General features: G+C 53.6%; 7 protein-coding genes across 7 annotated transcripts; 5 read left to right on the forward strand and 2 right to left on the reverse strand.

The window, feature by feature from the left end:
• Positions 1 to 27: 27 nt before the first annotated feature.
• Positions 28 to 1,395, forward strand: P153DRAFT_286847 (alpha/beta-hydrolase; the record flags this gene model as incomplete). Its single annotated transcript, XM_033663493.1, has 2 exons — positions 28 to 361; positions 410 to 1,395. The coding sequence occupies 2 exons, from the start codon at positions 28 to 30 to the stop codon at positions 1,393 to 1,395; spliced, it is 1,320 nt and encodes a 439-aa protein (XP_033526015.1).
• Positions 1,396 to 1,985: 590 nt separating this feature from the next.
• On the forward strand, positions 1,986 to 3,810 carry P153DRAFT_355372 (uncharacterized protein; the record flags this gene model as incomplete). The annotated part of the gene is made up of 3 exons (XM_033666567.1): positions 1,986 to 2,365; positions 2,421 to 2,965; positions 3,023 to 3,810. 3 exons carry the CDS (start codon positions 1,986 to 1,988, stop codon positions 3,808 to 3,810), a joined length of 1,713 nt encoding a protein of 570 aa, XP_033526016.1.
• A 444-nt stretch (positions 3,811 to 4,254) lies between these two features.
• Positions 4,255 to 6,845, forward strand: P153DRAFT_365204 (uncharacterized protein). The gene has a single exon (XM_033667777.1). It carries the CDS (start codon positions 4,725 to 4,727, stop codon positions 6,516 to 6,518), a length of 1,794 nt encoding a protein of 597 aa, XP_033526017.1. The 5' UTR covers positions 4,255 to 4,724; the 3' UTR covers positions 6,519 to 6,845.
• A 296-nt stretch (positions 6,846 to 7,141) lies between these two features.
• On the forward strand, positions 7,142 to 9,609 carry P153DRAFT_312173 (dipeptidyl-peptidase III). The gene is made up of 4 exons (XM_033664836.1): positions 7,142 to 7,325; positions 7,374 to 8,175; positions 8,224 to 8,429; positions 8,516 to 9,609. Exons 1-4 carry the CDS (start codon positions 7,189 to 7,191, stop codon positions 9,480 to 9,482), a joined length of 2,112 nt encoding a protein of 703 aa, XP_033526018.1. The 5' UTR covers positions 7,142 to 7,188; the 3' UTR covers positions 9,483 to 9,609.
• Positions 9,610 to 9,844: 235 nt separating this feature from the next.
• P153DRAFT_336094 (serine/threonine protein phosphatase-like protein) lies at positions 9,845 to 11,770 on the reverse strand. Its single transcript, XM_033665682.1, has 5 exons — positions 11,368 to 11,770; positions 10,813 to 11,299; positions 10,402 to 10,765; positions 10,272 to 10,337; positions 9,845 to 10,199 (listed from the first exon to the last, which is right to left on the reverse strand). Exons 1-5 carry the CDS (start codon positions 11,522 to 11,524, stop codon positions 10,008 to 10,010), a joined length of 1,266 nt encoding a protein of 421 aa, XP_033526019.1. The 5' UTR covers positions 11,525 to 11,770; the 3' UTR covers positions 9,845 to 10,007.
• A 96-nt stretch (positions 11,771 to 11,866) lies between these two features.
• P153DRAFT_312179 (uncharacterized protein) lies at positions 11,867 to 14,501 on the forward strand. The gene is made up of 2 exons (XM_033664837.1): positions 11,867 to 12,348; positions 12,397 to 14,501. Exons 1-2 carry the CDS (start codon positions 12,113 to 12,115, stop codon positions 14,042 to 14,044), a joined length of 1,884 nt encoding a protein of 627 aa, XP_033526020.1. The 5' UTR covers positions 11,867 to 12,112; the 3' UTR covers positions 14,045 to 14,501.
• An 82-nt stretch (positions 14,502 to 14,583) lies between these two features.
• Positions 14,584 to 16,906, reverse strand: P153DRAFT_429883 (MT-A70-domain-containing protein; the record flags this gene model as incomplete). The annotated part of the gene is made up of 3 exons (XM_033672800.1): positions 15,259 to 16,906; positions 14,906 to 15,019; positions 14,584 to 14,796 (listed from the first exon to the last, which is right to left on the reverse strand). The coding sequence occupies exons 1-3, from the start codon at positions 16,639 to 16,641 to the stop codon at positions 14,584 to 14,586; spliced, it is 1,710 nt and encodes a 569-aa protein (XP_033526021.1). The 5' UTR covers positions 16,642 to 16,906.
• Between the last annotated feature and the right edge of the window lie 24 nt (positions 16,907 to 16,930).

The following is a 16,930-nucleotide window of genomic DNA, read 5'->3' on the forward strand; positions in this document are numbered from 1 at the left end:
GAGCTATTCATCAGACAGATTTTCATCATGTCTACAGAGTTCTTTCACATAGACGAGCACAAGGTGGAGGCTGCTCACATTCGCGCATATCCCAGAGGAACCTCCACGAACGAAGAGGAGGTTCTCTACATGGCAGTCAAGCAATACACTCCACTTAGCAACACCAATCCGCAGCCTGGAGATATCACCATCATTGCCGCACATGCAAACTCTTTCCCAAAAGAACTGTACGAACCACTATGGGATGAACTTTTGAAGCGATGCCAGAAGTTTGGATTTGGCATTCGGAGTATCTGGATGGCAGATGTTGTTCATCAAGGATACAGCGGCGTATTGAACGAGGGCAAGCTTGGGAACGATCGTGCGTATATGACCGTTATCAAACCAACCACATACTCACGTACCGCAGCTTCGTTCACCGATCATAGCCGTGATCTTCTAAATATGGTCAATGTATTCCGAAGACAGATGCCGCGACCGATCGTTGGTGTTGGCCATAGCATGGGAGGCTGCCAACTAACCAACCTCGCGCTGTTACATCCTCGCTTGTTCGAAACCCTTGTTCTTTTTGACCCTGTCATTGCAGGCACAATCAACATCATTGGAAATGTCGGACCAGCCTTTGCATCTGCCAAACGCCGCGACAAATGGCCTTCGCGAGAGGAAGCCGCAAAGGCCTTCAAAAGTCGCCCGTTCTACCAAGCATGGGATCCCCGTGTGCTAGACCGCTGGATTCAACATGGCCTGCGGGACGCGCCCTCAACGTTGTATCCGGACGCCCAATCTCCTGAAGTCACGTTGACAACGACGGTGCATCAAGAAGTCATGACATTTCTGCGGGGAAACTTCCCTACCAGTCCAGATGAAAAAGAACCTTCATCTGCGGAATGTACAATTGCCAATCCCAAAATCAACCGTCGAACGCATCCAGATCTCACTCCTTCAATGGTTCCACAGTCGCCGTTCTATCGTGGTGAATCAATCATCGTCTTTAGACAGCTACCTCATGTCCAGCCCTCAGTCTTCTACGTTTTCGGGGAAAAGTCTAATCTCACCGAGGACCCCACTACGGTTGAAGAGAAGTTAGCACTGACGGGGTCTGGTGTTGGTGGGAGCGGTGGCAGGGCTGAAGGTAGAGTGGATAGCGTTATGTTGAAAGACACAGGTCATCTCATCCCTATGGAGAAGGTTGAAGAGAGCGCTGAGCATGCTGCGAAATGGATTGGCAAGGAGATGGTCAGGTATCGGGATTGGAACAAAAAGACACAGGAAGAGTGGGGAAATTTGAAGGGGACTGAGAGGAGTGTTATGCCCGCGAAATTCAAGACGGAGTTGAATAGTTTCATGGAAGGGTTCTTGAAGACGCAGAAGAAGAAGGGAGGATCGAAGTTGTAGTTTTATTCTAAGTCTGGAGGAATGTCAGCCTTGCGAGTGCTCACGAGGTCGTTCAAATTTGTATTATTAGAATCGGATCCTACTGGTACGCTTTGACTTTGGTCACCCAACTCCAAGACGAAAGGCTGCAGGGGTGCAGCCACAGTGTCTCAGCGGCGTGGGCTGTTGGCGCGTAACAGGAGGGTCTGAACATTGGAACAACACAAACCATGCAACGTTCGATATTCACGAAGCGGCGCTAAAACCAGAAAGAACTATGTTTATATTAGAAGTTTTCTTCGCTAGTGAGATGCACTCTTGCCTCAAAGGCTCCAACAGCATGCATTTACGCACTCTTCTTGCCTTGCAGACAAGGCTGGCAGTGCAACGCGGCGCCCTATGGGACGGCTCGACGATAGAGTGCATGAATTTTGCCAGCCTTGCGAGAACTCCACATGACACCTTATCTTCGTGCGATGATCAGGAACGATGCTCAGCCACTCGATATAACTGGTAACCGCCCTCTACATAACCTATCGAGCCAGTACTCAGCTGGTAGTGGTCAAGCTTAACTAGTTCACCTTCTGTCAACATCACCTAATCGTCTCACCATGGACCTAGGCAGCTCATTTAACGACGATGACGACTCATTCTTTTACGGTTGTCTCAACAAAACGATATCGATCACGACGATACACGAATCTCTAGGCCTGTTTAGCTTGACCAACAATAATCCCAAGAAACTCGCTTTCTACACGGACGAATCCGACTGTCTTCATAAGAGAATCATTCAGATTGCCAAATCCTTCAAAGTCCCATACAATGGCAACCAAGGACAACTATTAGCCGAGTTGGCCAAGGAAAATAGTTTTTCAGAGCAACTCGACGAGTTGGAAGTTCAATATGGGCATGCGGTTTGGGGAAGAACGCATGATTGGCAAAGTCAAGCCACAGATCCATTCGACTGGGACAGAGAGGAAGACCGAAAGAGGTGAGTGATGATGAGACAAAGCTTATATCCACGAGTGCCTGATTGGAGCAAATAGAATTCGTTTCTTTCTGCGATGTTGGATCGTGGGTTATGCTGTGAGAGATACTGGTACAAGTTCGCGTAAAGGCAAAGCAAAGGGCAAGGCTAAAGTAGAAGACGACGAGTATTCGGATTCTGGGGTACCAACAACACCCCTGATCACGAAGACTAGCGCTCCATCAGACCTACCAAACTCCGCCACGGGAACGCGGCTGTTCCCTATCTTCAATAAGTCTCCCAAGGGAGTTAGGTCCACACCAGGAAACTCTGGATTGGCTTCACCAAACAAGAGGAAATCTACAGACGGCAATGGAGGAGAATCATCCAGAAAGACACCTAAGGTAACCAAGGGCTCATGGACAGCTCCAGTCGATAAATGCTCCGGTCTGGGATCGCCTGGCAGAGCGTCTTCGGGCCGTGCCCATTCGTCCCGTCGTTTCGAGGATCAGGGACGAGGGGAGGCTACACGCGATACTGCACAGATTTTTATACTCTCCCCAGAAGGTAGTGTTGAATCTGAGGAGACGTTGGATGTAGATGAGTCTATAAGAGAGGCCAGAGGTATGTTACGCTGTCGCGAGCAAGACTAAACAGACCCCCAGACTAACTGTATGACAGAACTGTTCTCACCAACTTTTCCAGCGACCGGAGCCGAATACGTGCATGAGGATTATGAGCCATGCATTGCTGGTCCATCAGGTACTTATCATAACTCTCGGGTACAGGACTCTGTCATCCCAAGTGATACTCAAAATGATCCGCCCACGCCTACACAAGAAACGGCCGAGATCGATCAAGCGCCCGTTCAATACTTAGACAGCGAGATCCCCAAACGCGTGATGGAGCCGCCCGAAGCAACTCTGGTCAATCAGTACCCTTGTCGAGAGCGACAGACTCGAAGAGAGCTTTTTAGACTTCTTCTGGCGTATCTTAATAATATTGATCAATTCCATCCCGAATCATACGACCATGATGCGGAGAAGTGGATGAACACACTACTTTCCAGCTTCTGGCTCCAGGATATTACAAGCTTACAGGCTAATGTGGGTGCAAGATTTACACAACTTGACCTCGCTTTGACGACCTGGATGGATATGCGTACTCGTCTTGCCGAATTTCGGATTGTCACTGGCTACTTTGGTCCGCCTGACGCGCAATGGGAAGCACATCTGAGGGGAATACAAGGAAAGCAGGATCATGCACAGGCTTGCATCGCGTTTGCGAAGCTGAAAGATGTCTTGGAAGAGGAGCATATGAAGGCCATTCCACATATCGACGAGGTAGCTTTCAACGAGGATCTGGCGATGGCGTTTGATCTTCTGACAGACGTTAAGGGCTGCAATGGAGCAGAGGCGTTCAAGGGGTTGTCGGATTTTAACAGAGCGCTCTTTGAATGGTTCTTCTAGAGGCAGACATAAAGCATCTTTCCTTCTTATGTTTGGTCATACCCTCATGCGCTTGAAACATGATATTGTTAAATTTCGTGTTAGTGACGAGGTCTCGGGAATGATGTAACTCGTTGCCGTGATGTCTTTTCAGGATTGAGTAGTGCAGTCTAGAATGCGGATGGGTTGAAGCATGTAGTCTTATTGTGTCTAAGGCATAAGTCTACCATATATGAACAGTCTTTACCATGACGTCACAGCGCAGTCTCTTCGAGAAGTGGGTTTCTGCTCCAATTGCGATAGTGCATCTCGACAGACTTGACGATAGTGCAAAGATACGGACGAGTCGAAATCGTGGCACCGGTGGATCCTTTGAAAAGGCGCGACAGGCAGAAGCGACCCCAAGCACGGGGCGTTCTTTGACCTTCCAAGCTTGCGACCAGCTCACACCGACAACACCGACAACACCACACTATTGATATCTCTTACGTCCCCTGGCTCACAGTTTTTTGGATGAGACTCTTTCCACTTTTTGGCGGACCTTGACCGCTTGGACGGCCCCGAGTAAGACACGCCCTTCACCGCAACCTTTTCCTTTCCAATAGCAGCTGGTACAGACACCAGAGTCTCGCAGGCTTCTGAAATGGCTAGAACAGATGCCAATACATTCCTTCCGCGGACAAGCCGAGACCAAGTCCAAGGGCTTCAACGCGCATCGTCTGGATGGTCTTGATTATTACAATATTCGTAGCAAGACAATACGCATTGTCCCGGAACAGATATTGACCTCATGGGTACATCAACGCGTTTTGCTGTTGTCCCCACCACTTACGCTGGGGATTGATGCCTGCGGCCTGGTTGAATCTATTCTCAACAGCTACTTCGAATACACGTCTTTAGATCCAACGAAGCCAGGACACTAACAGCGACTCAGAATGGACCCCTTCCGGTACCGCGAGGCATATGCGGCGATGCTTCATACGACCCAGCTCATTGAGGAGAAGCTGAACCGACATGTCGATCTTGATGAAGAAAATCTTGAACAGAATGACGAAGCGCAGGTCGCTTTCCAAGAACATGACCCTGATAGTATGGATTGGACGCCTACCGAGTCTATAACTTCTCCTCCGGATTGTGGACCTCCACCTGCTTTGTCGAAAAAACTGCGCCATCTTCTGCCTGGTGGCGGAGAAGGCGAGTATCAAGCCCTCGATCGAGGCGAAAATGCCGTGCTCCTCCACAAGCTCAAAGAGGGCATAGTCATGGACGAGTGTATTGACAAGCTTGTCCGTGATCTGCCGGATATCTTGAGTTATGATAATTCGGCTTCGTTCACCCCGTCGACCATCGAGGTATCGAAGGACTTTAGCCTACATCTGTCGATCTCAATCAACCACCACCTGGCTCAAGTGGCAGACCGTAAAGCGCTTGACAAGTATCGACGGCTGCTGGGTCATCGCAAGGATGTCTCAAAGCGCAAGGCTATCAAGCTAGGATTCGACCCCATCGAGCTAATCAAGAAACAAGCTGTCACCTTCGCCGAAAACGTTGATACACATGTCTGCACACTTGACAATGAGATTCATCCGATCTTTCGTCTAGAGAATTGGCATGGTTGTCCAGATGATATCTACGAAGTGTTGAAGCCTGGGATGCGACTTGCGACTTTGTTTTTAACATCTCAGGCCACCGCTCACTTCTGGCACACACTGGTTTTTGGCAAGCGAGAAGCATGCGAACGGACTTCAGAAGCATATGGACAACCATGTTTTCGTATTCGAGAGGACGTGTCTTGGTCGGAAGAACGCCATGCGACGTTTAAACACTTTTTGGAAAACCAGCTGGATGCTGTTCACTTTTTCTTCCACCGGAATCCGTTACCACCAGAGACGGCGTATGCTTCGATGGCTCTGGTGAAAGACTTCAAGAATGGTTTAATGCGAAAGATGAACCACAAGTGTCACACGAGTCGTATTTGTTTGCACTCTGATTTCTATACTACGGCCAAGAAGCTCAGTATGTTGCAGTATCGAGAGCCAGCCATGGTGTTACGCTTCAACCTGTTCCTCGGTATCTGCCTCAGTCACGAACTTGCTCATTTCTGTGAGGTTTCTGGTCCTCACCACGAACATCCTTTGCTATCTGAGCCTGAAGTCTTCTTTGGGGACAACATGTGGACCGAGAGCGGGATTGCATTTGAGACGAAGGTTTTTGGTGGGCGCATACATCCACTTTCGAGTCGAATCGACTGTAGCCATGGGATAGCTTGTATCGACTACCCACTGAAGGAGCTCTACGACAAGGACGATAACATATTATACGCGCTACCCATGGATTACGTCCTGAAGCTCCAACAAAAAGAGACGTGGCAGCAAGACTTCACCAACTCTGGATCCGATATATTTTTTGTCCCTCGAACAGGCGGTCGATCGATCGAAATCAACGGAACAAACTTGATGATCTGGGAAGACGAGAATAATGCGGATATTTCAGATCATATTGATGGCAAGGAAACCGAATGGAAACGCATGGACGACGGGTCCATATCCAAGAACTCGAATTCCAACAATCGCAAGCCACAGCGACAGGCGATTGTCCAACGCTGGACTCCATACAGCCAAAAGAAGAAGAACACGACCGATGGAGTATCCTGTGTTTCGAAAGAAGTGATTGACGATGTGGCTGGGCATGATAATGGGGAGTCGAAGGAAGAAGTGTCAGAGCCATAGACATCAGGGGATGATGTGTGAGACGAGACTCGGTTAGATGAAGATGCAATTCAAGAGAAGACTCGAGTGGAGAGCGAAGATAAGAGTTGGAAATAGCGTTGGAGAAATTTCGTGCATTTGCATCTAGCACTGGCGTTTGGGTATTGTTCTTCAAGACAGCTTTGCACGTCTCATTGGTGCCGACATAACGAATTGTGTCATGTTTCGTAGAAGGACGAATTGGATAGAGAAGGGACATGGTAGTTCTGAGACTACGGATGAAGGCAGACATGTGTCGTCTCCGGGTAGCATGTAAAAAACGTATATTTAAACCATTCAAGCGCAACAAGATCATGCATTTGACCTCAAGACTACGCTTGGACTGACCCTATTACTAACCTACGAGTCGAGGAATCCTGTATTGATGTCGCCGCTGATATGCCTTACGACGAGCTAGGAGAAGACATCCACTGCCTTTAGGGATCATTATCATACATCCAATCATGCCTTATATGCCTCCTATTGGAGTCTTGGAGATGGTGGACAGGAGTTCGACGAATGATAGATGAATATACGCTAGTTTAGCGCGACGCGTGCTCACATGTCCACTACCTACCCCGCAACTGGAGCTCCAGATGTCTCCAGCTACAGCTCCTGCGTGTCTGTTTAGCAACTATCATCTCACGCCAAAATGACTGCCAGCATAGATTCAGAAACTCTCAAACAATACCTTGCCGACAGCCCTCCCAGTGTCGTTCCACTCACTATCAAACCTCATTTCGAGGCGTTGACCGACAAAGAGAAGCTCTATGCCCATCACATCTCAATGTAAGGCACCTACGATTACCGTATGTTACCTTGCTGATACTTTCACAGAGCCTGCTTTGCAGGAACTCGTGTTGTGCTGCGTCAGATCTCCCCCGAATCCGAGCCCATCTATGACTTTATAATCGCACTGCACAAGCACAGCAACGGTGACTATGCCGCCCTCGCCAAAGAAGCAGGCCTTTCGCAAGAGGAAATCGATGCGTACCTCAACTATGCAGCACAATTCCTGGGCAATCTGGGCAACTACAAGTCATTCGGCGACTCGAAGTTCATACCACGACTTGAGCCCAGACAGCTAAAGGCACTGGCCACCGTGTCGAAGGAAGCACTGGCGCAGTTTGGGAAGTTTAAGGATGCGATATATGCAGGCAACGATATGGGGAAACTGCATCTAGGATATCCGAGTGCAGGACACTTGTCGACGTACTACCCTGATAGCCCTGACATCTCCAAGGAGGAGATTGCAAGCGTCAGCGATTTCCTAGAAGGGAAGGGTCTGCTGCCTGAAAACACCAGAATCCAGAAGACAAGTGAAGGCTTCGAGATCCTAATCGCGTCGGCATTGGATGATCCATCCGCAGACGAAAGGGATCTGAAGGAGAACGAGTGGACGCTGGACGATGGCAAGAAGGTCAAGTTGGTTTTTGGCGATTACGCAAAAGAGATGGAGACTATCGCTCATCACACGAACGAGGCGAAGAAGTATGCCGCGAACGACAATGAGATAAAGATGATGGAGGAGTACACAAAGAGTTTTAGAACTGGCTCACTGGAGGCTTTCAAGGAGAGCCAGAGAGCGTGGATCAAAGACAAAGGGCCACAGGTCGAATCAGACATTGGTTTCATTGAGGTATTGTAACTGGACGAATAGTCTGATAGCCTAAACTAACGTTTGCAGACCTACCGAGACCCACACGGTATTCGAGGCGAGTGGGAAGGCTTCGTCGCCATGGTGAACAAGGAGCGCACAAGAGCATTTGGCAAGCTTGTAGAAACGGCACCACAGTACATCCCGCTCCTACCTTGGGACAAGGCGTTTGAGAAAGACACATTTCTCAGTCCGGACTTCACCTCTTTGGAGGTGCTCACATTCGCTGGCAGTGGGTAAGTGCTCGTCGTGCATCTGACTTAATCCACATCTCTTCCCGATAAGTCGGTTCATGATTCTGTTCAGCATTGACAGACCATAGTATCCCCGCAGGAATCAACATTCCCAACTACGACGACATCCGCCAAAACGTCGGCTTCAAGAATGTCTCTCTAGGCAACATCCTCTCCGCCAAAGCCCCCAACGAGCAAATCCCATTCATCAAAGACAGCGATCTTGCAACATACCAAAAGTACCGTGATCCTGCGTTCGAAGTGCAAGTCGGCCTGCACGAACTCCTCGGCCACGGCTGCGGCAAACTCCTGCAAGAAACGGCTCCAGGCGTCTTCAACTTCGACAAAGAAAACCCGCCCATCTCCCCCATCACCCACCGCCCAATCACAACCTGGTACAAACCAGGCCAAACCTGGGGCTCAGTATTCGGCGCCTTCGCCGCCTCGTACGAAGAATGCCGCGCAGAATGCGTCGCCATGGCGCTCTCCTGCGAATTCCCCATCCTGCAGCTCTTCGGCTTCGGCGACGGCACACCCGACATGGCCAGCGAAGCCGGCGACGTGCTCTTCACAGCCTACCTCCAGATGGCGCGCGCCGGCATCGCGGCCCTCGAGTTCTGGGACCCCAAGAGCAGGAAGTGGGGCCAGGCGCACATGCAAGCCCGCTTCTCCATCCTGCGCACCTTCCTCAACGCCGGCGTCGAGTTCTGCGAGCTCGAGTGGAAGAACGACGACTTGTCTGATCTCACGATTCGTCTCGAGCGCGATCGTATCCTCGACCTTGGACGCCCGGCTGTTGATGATTATCTGCAGAAGCTGCATGTTTATAAGAGTACAGCGGATTTCAAGGCGGCGAAGAGGTTGTACGACGATATTACGGATGTGGAGTCGTTCTATGCGGATCTTGTCCGGCCGGCGGTTCTCAAGAAGAAGACGCCGAGGAAGGTGTTTGTGCAGGCTAATACTGTGGAGAAGGAGGGGAAGGTTGAGTTGGTGGAGTATGAGGCGACGCCTAAGGGCATGGTGCAGAGTTATGTCGAGAGGGAGTATGTGTAGGTTTGTGATGGCTTGGGTTGGAAGTTGAGGGTACGAGGAAGGCAATGACTGGATATATGAATGAACGAATCAATGAATCAATTAAATGACGAAACACGTTTTCACATTCATGTGGTCAACGAGCAAGAGTAGTAGAAAAGCGTATTTCTACGTACAAACGCAATCATTGCAGATATCGTACAAGGGGCCGTTCTTCCCCAAGAGGTGCCAATGCCAGTGCTAGTGCCAGTGCCGTCTGTTTATGTGTGTGTGTGTGTTCGTCTCATCAAGTCATCCATCCCTGGGTATTCATTTCCTCTTTGACAACAATTCCATAGTCGCCTCTTTCATCCTCCTCCTCCTCCTCCACATATGCCAAATCCCTTTCCCAAACAACCCCTCCTACTTTCCCCTCCCTTCCATGCAGACAAAAACGAGGCATATCTTCCACGCCACCGCCAAAGCAGTGCAAGGAGTCGCACAATCCCCACCCAACCCAACCCAACCCATCTCCCATCATCGACATAATCGATCATGACATCTCGCCTACAAAAAATACTCTCCCCGCCCACCACGGCCAGCAGGCACAGCGCGCCGATGATCGGGGACAGCGCTGAAGATTTGGAATTCCTGCTTGAGGTCTTCGCCGAGGTTCATGATGGAGGCGACATTTCCGCAGCGGTAGCAGTAGTTGGGGGCGGACCAGACGGTGACGACGTCTTTGTTTTTGAAGTGGTACTACTCGAGTGTTAGAAGATGGGTTTGTGATGGTGGGTTTCGAGGGAAGGAGGGGGGAGGGGGATGACGTACCTTGTAGCCTTCGTTGACGAGTTGATGCGCGCGGGCGATGAGCTGGAGACCGTTTACGTGGTTGAACTGGGGCGTGGTGTTAGTGGGTGTGGACGTGCAATGTAATGTGGGAAGAGAGTAAAGTAAGTACCTCCGAAGACACTTTATCGCCAAACAGCCATCCCGCTCCTCGCGGCGATACAGCCCATGTGTCGACTTCCTCGGGGTCGCTCCAGACGAGATCGCAGAAGGCGCCCTCGTGGGGGATCTCCTGGGCCCGCGCAACGACGCGGATCTGGTCTAGTGTGCGGATCTCCGGGCTCAGTCCGCCGTGTACGCACAGGACCTTGCCGTCTACAATGGCGGCTAGCGCGAGGAAGTCGAAGACTTGACAGCAAGCTTTCCAGACGGAGGCGTTGCCGTACTTGGTCTGGCACTCCTCGTAGAAGCCGTACACTTGGGTGATTTGCCTCGACTCGTGGTTTCCGCGGACGAGTGTTACCCTGTCGGGGAATCTGGGCGTGTCAGCTGTGGGTGTGTCGAGGGGAGCTGGCATGCTTACTTTGCTTTCAAACACATCAGGAGTGTAAACGTCTCCAGGCTGAAGTACCCTCGGTCTACAAAGTCGCCGAGGAAAACAAAGTTCTGCTGGCCGTTGCCGACGACCGTGTTTCGCGTCTCGCCTGCGTCTGATGTTGACCCAAAACTGCGGCGGTCATTGACACTCCTGCTTCGGCCCCGCTCTTCCTCCTCTTCGTCGTCAACCTCTTCGTCGCCTTCTGGAGGACTCGCTGGTCCTATGTAGTTTGGGTCGCGCTGGAAGCGCCTCTTCATCTTGCGCTTTACTTTTGGATCTGTGATGCTGGTGGGCGGCTCGAGGTCGGCGGGGTTGATCTTCTTGGGCAGGGCTACGGGCACGCTTATGGGGGCCGTGGGAGCGTCGCTGGGCATGCCGCCGGCGACGCGGAACAGCTCGAGCAGGTCGTAGAACTGGCCGTGGATGTCGCCGCAGACGGTGACGGGGGTGCGGACGGGCTGGATGTTTGATTCTGGGGGCAGCGGGTCAGGACAGGCTGGTCGGCGGCGGGGGCGTGGGTGCAGCTGGGCGGGGACTCACCCTCCATGAGGCACTCCTTGACGATCTCGCACAGACGCTTCATGTCGGCCTCGGGCAGGTACTTGCACTGCTTGGCCTGCTCGAGCCACTCGTCAGGCCCGGCGCCCTTTGCGAGGCGCGCAGGCCCGGGCACCGGCACGTCGCTGTCCTTGGGCATCTTCACAAGCTATTCACAGAGCGGCAGGGGCAGCAGTCGACGCTGGCAGGAGGGGGCTCTGGGGCGACGGCGGGGGTCGGGGGCGTGACGTCGTCGAGGTGTGCGCTATCATGGACGGCGGGCCGCGCGAACAAAGGGCGTGCAGGCTCGGGCAGGGCAGGGCAGGGCAGAGAGCGAGGCAGCTGGCCGGCGGTGGATGCGGGAGCTGGCTGCTGGAGCTGGGTGCTGGTCGCGGCTGGCGGTGCATCTGCGCCTGGCCCTCGGTGGTTGGCTGCCCGACGTGCGGTGCCGTCCCACATGGAAGTCGTGCTGGGCCTGCACCTGCATGCCGCTGCCCTTCCCGCCCACCACCGTCATTGCCCGACTTTCTGTCTGCCCGTCGAGAGCAGTCGCGTCCAATGCGCGCCCCTACAAACACCCGCCGTGCCCCTCCTCCGTCGCTCGACAGCCCTTGATAAGCCTGGCCGCCCTCGATAAGCGTGCTGAACCACGGTATTGTCCCTGTGTCCCACAATCACACCCACACAAACACTGGTCAACATCCCGCCCTTCGCGCCTCCACCTCCACCACCACCACCACCGCCCAACATGCCCCCCCAGGCCGGCATCAACGGCGTCCTGCCCGTCGCAGTCCTGCAGAAGAACGCCCCCGCGCAACCCCCCCGCGGCCCCAAGGCTGCCCAGCCGCGCCTCAAGCTCATCTGCCGCCGCCTGCCCCCGGGCATGACCAGGGCCGAGTTCGAGGCCGTCCTGGGCGACGAGTGGAAGGCCGGCGCGGGCAAGGTCGACTGGCTCAACTACCGCAAGGGCAAGATCTCCAAAGAGTGCGTCCCTCCACCGCGTCCGCCGTGCCTGCTCTAATCCCCCCACAGCGTCGCCAAACCCTCCAAGCCAGCCAGGGCCTACTTCCACGTCACCAAGCAGGACCACGTCAAGCTGCTCGGCGACCACGTCCGCGCCGCCACGTTTCAGGATGCCGCAAAGTCCTGGCAGGACCCCGCCCTCGTCGGCCCTCCCACGCTCGAATACGCCCCCTACCCCAAGATGCCCGGCGGACGGCGGAGGAACGACAACCGACAGGGTACCATTGACCAGGACCAGGAGTTCAAGGACTTTTTGGAGAGTCTGACGAACCCCATCATGAAGCCCGCCGCCCCTGAGAGCGATGCGCAGAAGGGAGAAAAAGTCAAGACCACGCCTCTGATCGAAGCGCTGCGAGAGCGCAAGGCAAACAAGGACAAGCCCGTCACCAAAGCTTCCAAGAACGCCCGTGGAGACGCCAAAGACGACCCCGCCGACAAGAAGATTCTGGCCAAGCCTGGCAAGGAGAACGCGCTCAATGCAGGAGACAAGAACCGCCGACTCGGCAAGGCTGACAAGACCCAAGCAACCAAAGAGGCAGTCAAGATCCTGAACAAGGAAGCGTCGTCGAAAGCGGCAGCTGCGAATAGTGCCACCGACAAGGCCTCTGCCAGTCCCGCCCCAGAGCGCAAGCGCGGCAATGTTGCACTTGCCAAGTCGATGCTCCAACGCGACCTCGGCGTTGGCCCTGCTCCCAGCCGTCGACGTGGTACCAAGCGCGAGGTCGCCTCTGCTGTCCCAGAGGCCGGCACTCCGAGCAAGAACACCACGACATCAGATCAAAAGACCAAGGAAAACTCTATCCCGTCGGCACCCTCCACGCCAGCCCCAGAAAAGGCGGCGCAAGCACCTCCCAGGAAGGAACGTCCTACCCGCGCCGAGCGCCGTGCATTCAAGGCCACCTTGACCGACAAGCCCAACAACAAGGCTGCTCCAGACGACACAAAGACACAGACCCAGACGCCAACCAAGGCTGCAACGGCCCCAGCTCCTCAGATACTGAAGAAGCCTCAGCCTGCGCAGACTCCCACAGCTCCCAAGGGCCCGGCTGCTACACGAGTTCCACCCACCGAGCCCGCCGCTGCCAGGGCACCTCCCGCTGCCACACACGCACAAGCAACTCCAACAAAGACTGTTCCCGCGCCTCCAGCCCCTTCAGTCAAACCCACTCCAAGGACTACAGCAGCCCCGCCAGTCCCTTCCCCTACCAGCAGACAGTCGTTCCTCAAACACGCCAACCCCTCCCAGGGCATCACCGAGCCACTCATTGAGGAGGCCCTGAAGGTTTTTGGAGCCATTGAGAAGGTGGAGATTGACAAGCGCAAAGGGTTTGCCTATGTCGATTTTGTTGAGCCAGAGGGCTTGCAGAAGGCCATGGCCGCTAGTCCTATCAAGATCGCCCAGGGCGCTGTCCAGGTGCTCGAACGCAAGGAAAAGGTCGCCCGCAATCCACGGTTCACCGGGCCTCCGACGGGACCTGCTCGTGGTGGTTCAGTTAGTCGCGGTAGCTTCGCACCTCGTGGACGTGGACGCGGCGGTGCGAGGGGTGGCCATGTCGCAGCCGGTCCGGTCACAGGAGGTGGCGATTCGGCACCAGCTACGCCCGCAGCAGCTCCCCCTACTCCCGCACCTGCTGCCAGTAGTATCGCCGCAACCTGAGCTTCGAGTTGAAGTATCATCAAGACTCTGCGAACCACGAGTATGGAACATGGCGACTTGAAACCAATTCAGCACGGCGACATCACGACATCTCAGATATCGATTACACCGATATATTTATCAGATGACAGGTGTCTTGCATAGCATTTTGACAGTCTACATCTACAACATGCTATCTGTGGGAGTATGCATTACAGATGGACATTGCCATGGGAATTGGAAGAAGAGGCATTGAGAGGGTTTTGGGGTATCGGCATGGAAGTATGCGATATGAGGTATGATAGCTGGGTATGATTGTGAGGGTGAGAAGCCATATCTTGGGATAGCTCGACAGGGAATATTGACGTAGGTAGTGATTAATCAACGATATGTATACTCATACTTGTGTTGCCAGCTTTGAAGACCTCGTATAAGACTTGACAACCTCAGCAAGTTGTGCAGGCTTTAAGCTGTAAACATGGATGCTCTAAAATTACCTGTGTTTCTGATGAGAGAAAAAACTGTTTTTCGTAATCCTCTGTATCGCCGTCTTTTCATCACTATGTTTGATTATCTCGCACTCCATCCTCTTCTCTCAATTCCCTATCCCCATCCCCATCCCCATCCTCCCTTTCACCTTCCACATCCTCCTCTCTCCCTTCCCCATCCCCTCCCTTCCCCCCCTCCCTCCCCCTCCTCTCCACCCTCTGCCTCTCCTTCACCCTCCTCGGTTTCTTCGCACTAACAGGCCCATCAGGCCCTCTATCCTTCCACTACACACACATGATCATCAGCCAACATCCCCATATCCCCACATCTACACCCCCATACCCACCCTCCCCCTACACAAAAGAAAGAAGAAGAAGAAGAAAACAAACTCACCATCCCCCCATACACATACCACGGGAACTGCGCCTCCATCCCCCGCGCGTCTTCGACCCCGCCGGACACTTTCCTCCAGCATGAGCCGGGGCAGACGAAGTGCCAGGTGAGAGACTCGTCGATTCGGCAGCGGATTAGGATCGGGCGGGGGGTGGCGCAGAGGGTGCAGGGTTTGGGCATTGCTGTTGTTGGTGGGTTGGGAGGAGACGGGAGAGGATGGGTTGGGATGGTGTTTTGCAGTAGAAGTGGTGACATCATGGGTTAGATGGCACGTGATTGTATGGGTTGGTGTAGGATACTCAAGGAATGCTTAACACTTGTTGGTTGGCTTGGATGGCATATAAATGTCAAACCGTCCGTATAGCCAGACTCGTCTCAACCGGCCGATCCCCCCCAGTCCAATACAAATCCCAATTATACTTCAACACCTCGTTCCCCCAAGCCGTCCACCCAGCAACCAAATACCTCGAAAACACCTCCAGCGCCGCATAATCCCTCTTATCACGCACATACCCCTCAAGCATCTCCTTCAAACACGGCTTCCGCGAATGCACATCCGGCACCGCAACAACCACCCTCCTCCTCACCACCTCCACATGCACCATCCTCGTCCACGCATTCGGCGCCGCGCGCCCCAGCAGCAGAACCTCATACGGCCTTCGCCCCGCCCCGTCATCCCCGAGCTCGAACATGCACGCCCCCGCCGTCGTAGTCTTGACCCACACCCACTCCTCCACCAGCCCGACGTTCCACGCCTCGAACAGACCTAGTACGTGCGCGCGTAGGGATGCTTTATTCGTGATCCACACCCCGACTAGCGCGTTGTGCTCCAGGTACCGCGCAATGTCCATCCGTCGCAGCATCCGGATGAGGTACGGCATCCCGCCGATTTGCTCGTATGCGCCTTTGCGCTTGGCAGAGCGGTTGGGCCACGGTGGGTCGAGGAGCACGAGGTCGAAGTGGCGGGGGAGTGTGTAGGTTGCTGTTAGGTCGCGGAAGGAGGCGCGGAAGGCGGAGGAGTGGGTTGTGTTGCTGAGGAAGAGGGTGGAGTGGGGTGGGATGGTGAAGCTGTAGGATGACGACGGGGGGGTTTGTGCTTGGGAGATGGTGAGGGCTAGGGGGTGGGCGTCTGGGTTGTGGAACGTTGATGTCCATGGCTCGTCGTGGGGGGGTGGTTCTTCTGTGGCGGGGGTTTCGCTCGGGGATGGCTGGTACCTTACTGTCCATGTTTGTGTCGCTGCGTCTCCTGCTGGTGTTGTATCAGACTCGGGGGTCGCGCCGAGAGAAGCCATCATCCGCTGGAGATCGAACGCGACATCATCTCCTTTTGTTTCAGTCCACGTAGCCCACTCTCTCATCCGGCGTTCCAGCTCTTTCTCCAACTCTTCGAAATGCGTGTCACTATCCCCATGCTCTGAGACCTGGGCCTGCAGCTTACGCGGTGCGCACCACGCGCCTGAGACATTTTGCCGGATTTCAACAAGTGCCCGCTCGATAATGGCTTTGTATTCGATATGCTGCGCTGTGTCGGAAGACTCCTGAGCTTTGTTTACCTTTGCCTTTTGTGTTTTGGGCCGGTAGTCATCTTTTAGCGCGATGGGTGATTCTAAAGGTGCGGTTGAGAGGAGCGTGTCTGTGCGCCCTTGGGCCAGGGCTATCGATGTGGGGATGTCGATGAGTGTTATGTCGCGCTCTGCGTTTTGGTAGAGGATTGCACTGCGTGGGGTCCTTTGCATGGCTGTTTTTGACTGTTTGTTGTTGTTGAGACAAGGCGGTTGTTCTGGGAAAGGATCGGGCGGAATGATGTGGAAAACTTGGCATTGTCTCAATTAACTCCTCATATTAATCTTAGGGTGCTATGTGATACTGGTAACAATGGTAAGATTGAACGTGACTTTTATTGCATCGCCCCCTCTTGTTGTCGTTGTATTATCAAATCCGGGTCTCGATTAGGTAGTCGAGATACCAGGACTAGCGTGTGGCGAAATTTCCAAATAGCCAGACAAATACAGGCGAGATTTGGGT

Source organism: Dothidotthia symphoricarpi, assembly GCF_010015815.1.
Source record: "Dothidotthia symphoricarpi CBS 119687 unplaced genomic scaffold P153scaffold_6, whole genome shotgun sequence".
In the NCBI taxonomy this organism is placed as follows: Eukaryota; Fungi; Ascomycota; class Dothideomycetes; order Pleosporales; family Dothidotthiaceae; genus Dothidotthia; species Dothidotthia symphoricarpi.

Bases quoted from the DNA above. Each gene is read 5' to 3' on its own strand.
- P153DRAFT_365204 (XM_033667777.1), top strand. From the start codon at position 4,725: ATGGACCCCTTCCGGTACCGCGAGGCATATGCGGCGATGCTTCATACG.
- P153DRAFT_312179 (XM_033664837.1), top strand. From the start codon at position 12,113: ATGCCCCCCCAGGCCGGCATCAACGGCGTCCTGCCCGTCGCAGTCCTG. The intron at 12,349-12,396 runs GTGCGTCCCTCC...ATCCCCCCACAG, and splicing joins AAGGGCAAGATCTCCAAAGA to CGTCGCCAAACCCTCCAAGC.
- P153DRAFT_336094 (XM_033665682.1), bottom strand. From the start codon at position 11,524: ATGCCCAAGGACAGCGACGTGCCGGTGCCCGGGCCTGCGCGCCTCGCA. The intron at 10,766-10,812 runs GTAAGCATGCCA...TGACACGCCCAG, and splicing joins CTGATGTGTTTGAAAGCAAA to ATTCCCCGACAGGGTAACAC. The intron at 10,338-10,401 runs GTACTTACTTTA...ACCACGCCCCAG, and splicing joins GCGATAAAGTGTCTTCGGAG to TTCAACCACGTAAACGGTCT.
- P153DRAFT_312173 (XM_033664836.1), top strand. From the start codon at position 7,189: ATGACTGCCAGCATAGATTCAGAAACTCTCAAACAATACCTTGCCGAC. The intron at 7,326-7,373 runs GTAAGGCACCTA...ATACTTTCACAG, and splicing joins TATGCCCATCACATCTCAAT to AGCCTGCTTTGCAGGAACTC. The intron at 8,430-8,515 runs GTAAGTGCTCGT...GACAGACCATAG, and splicing joins CTCACATTCGCTGGCAGTGG to TATCCCCGCAGGAATCAACA.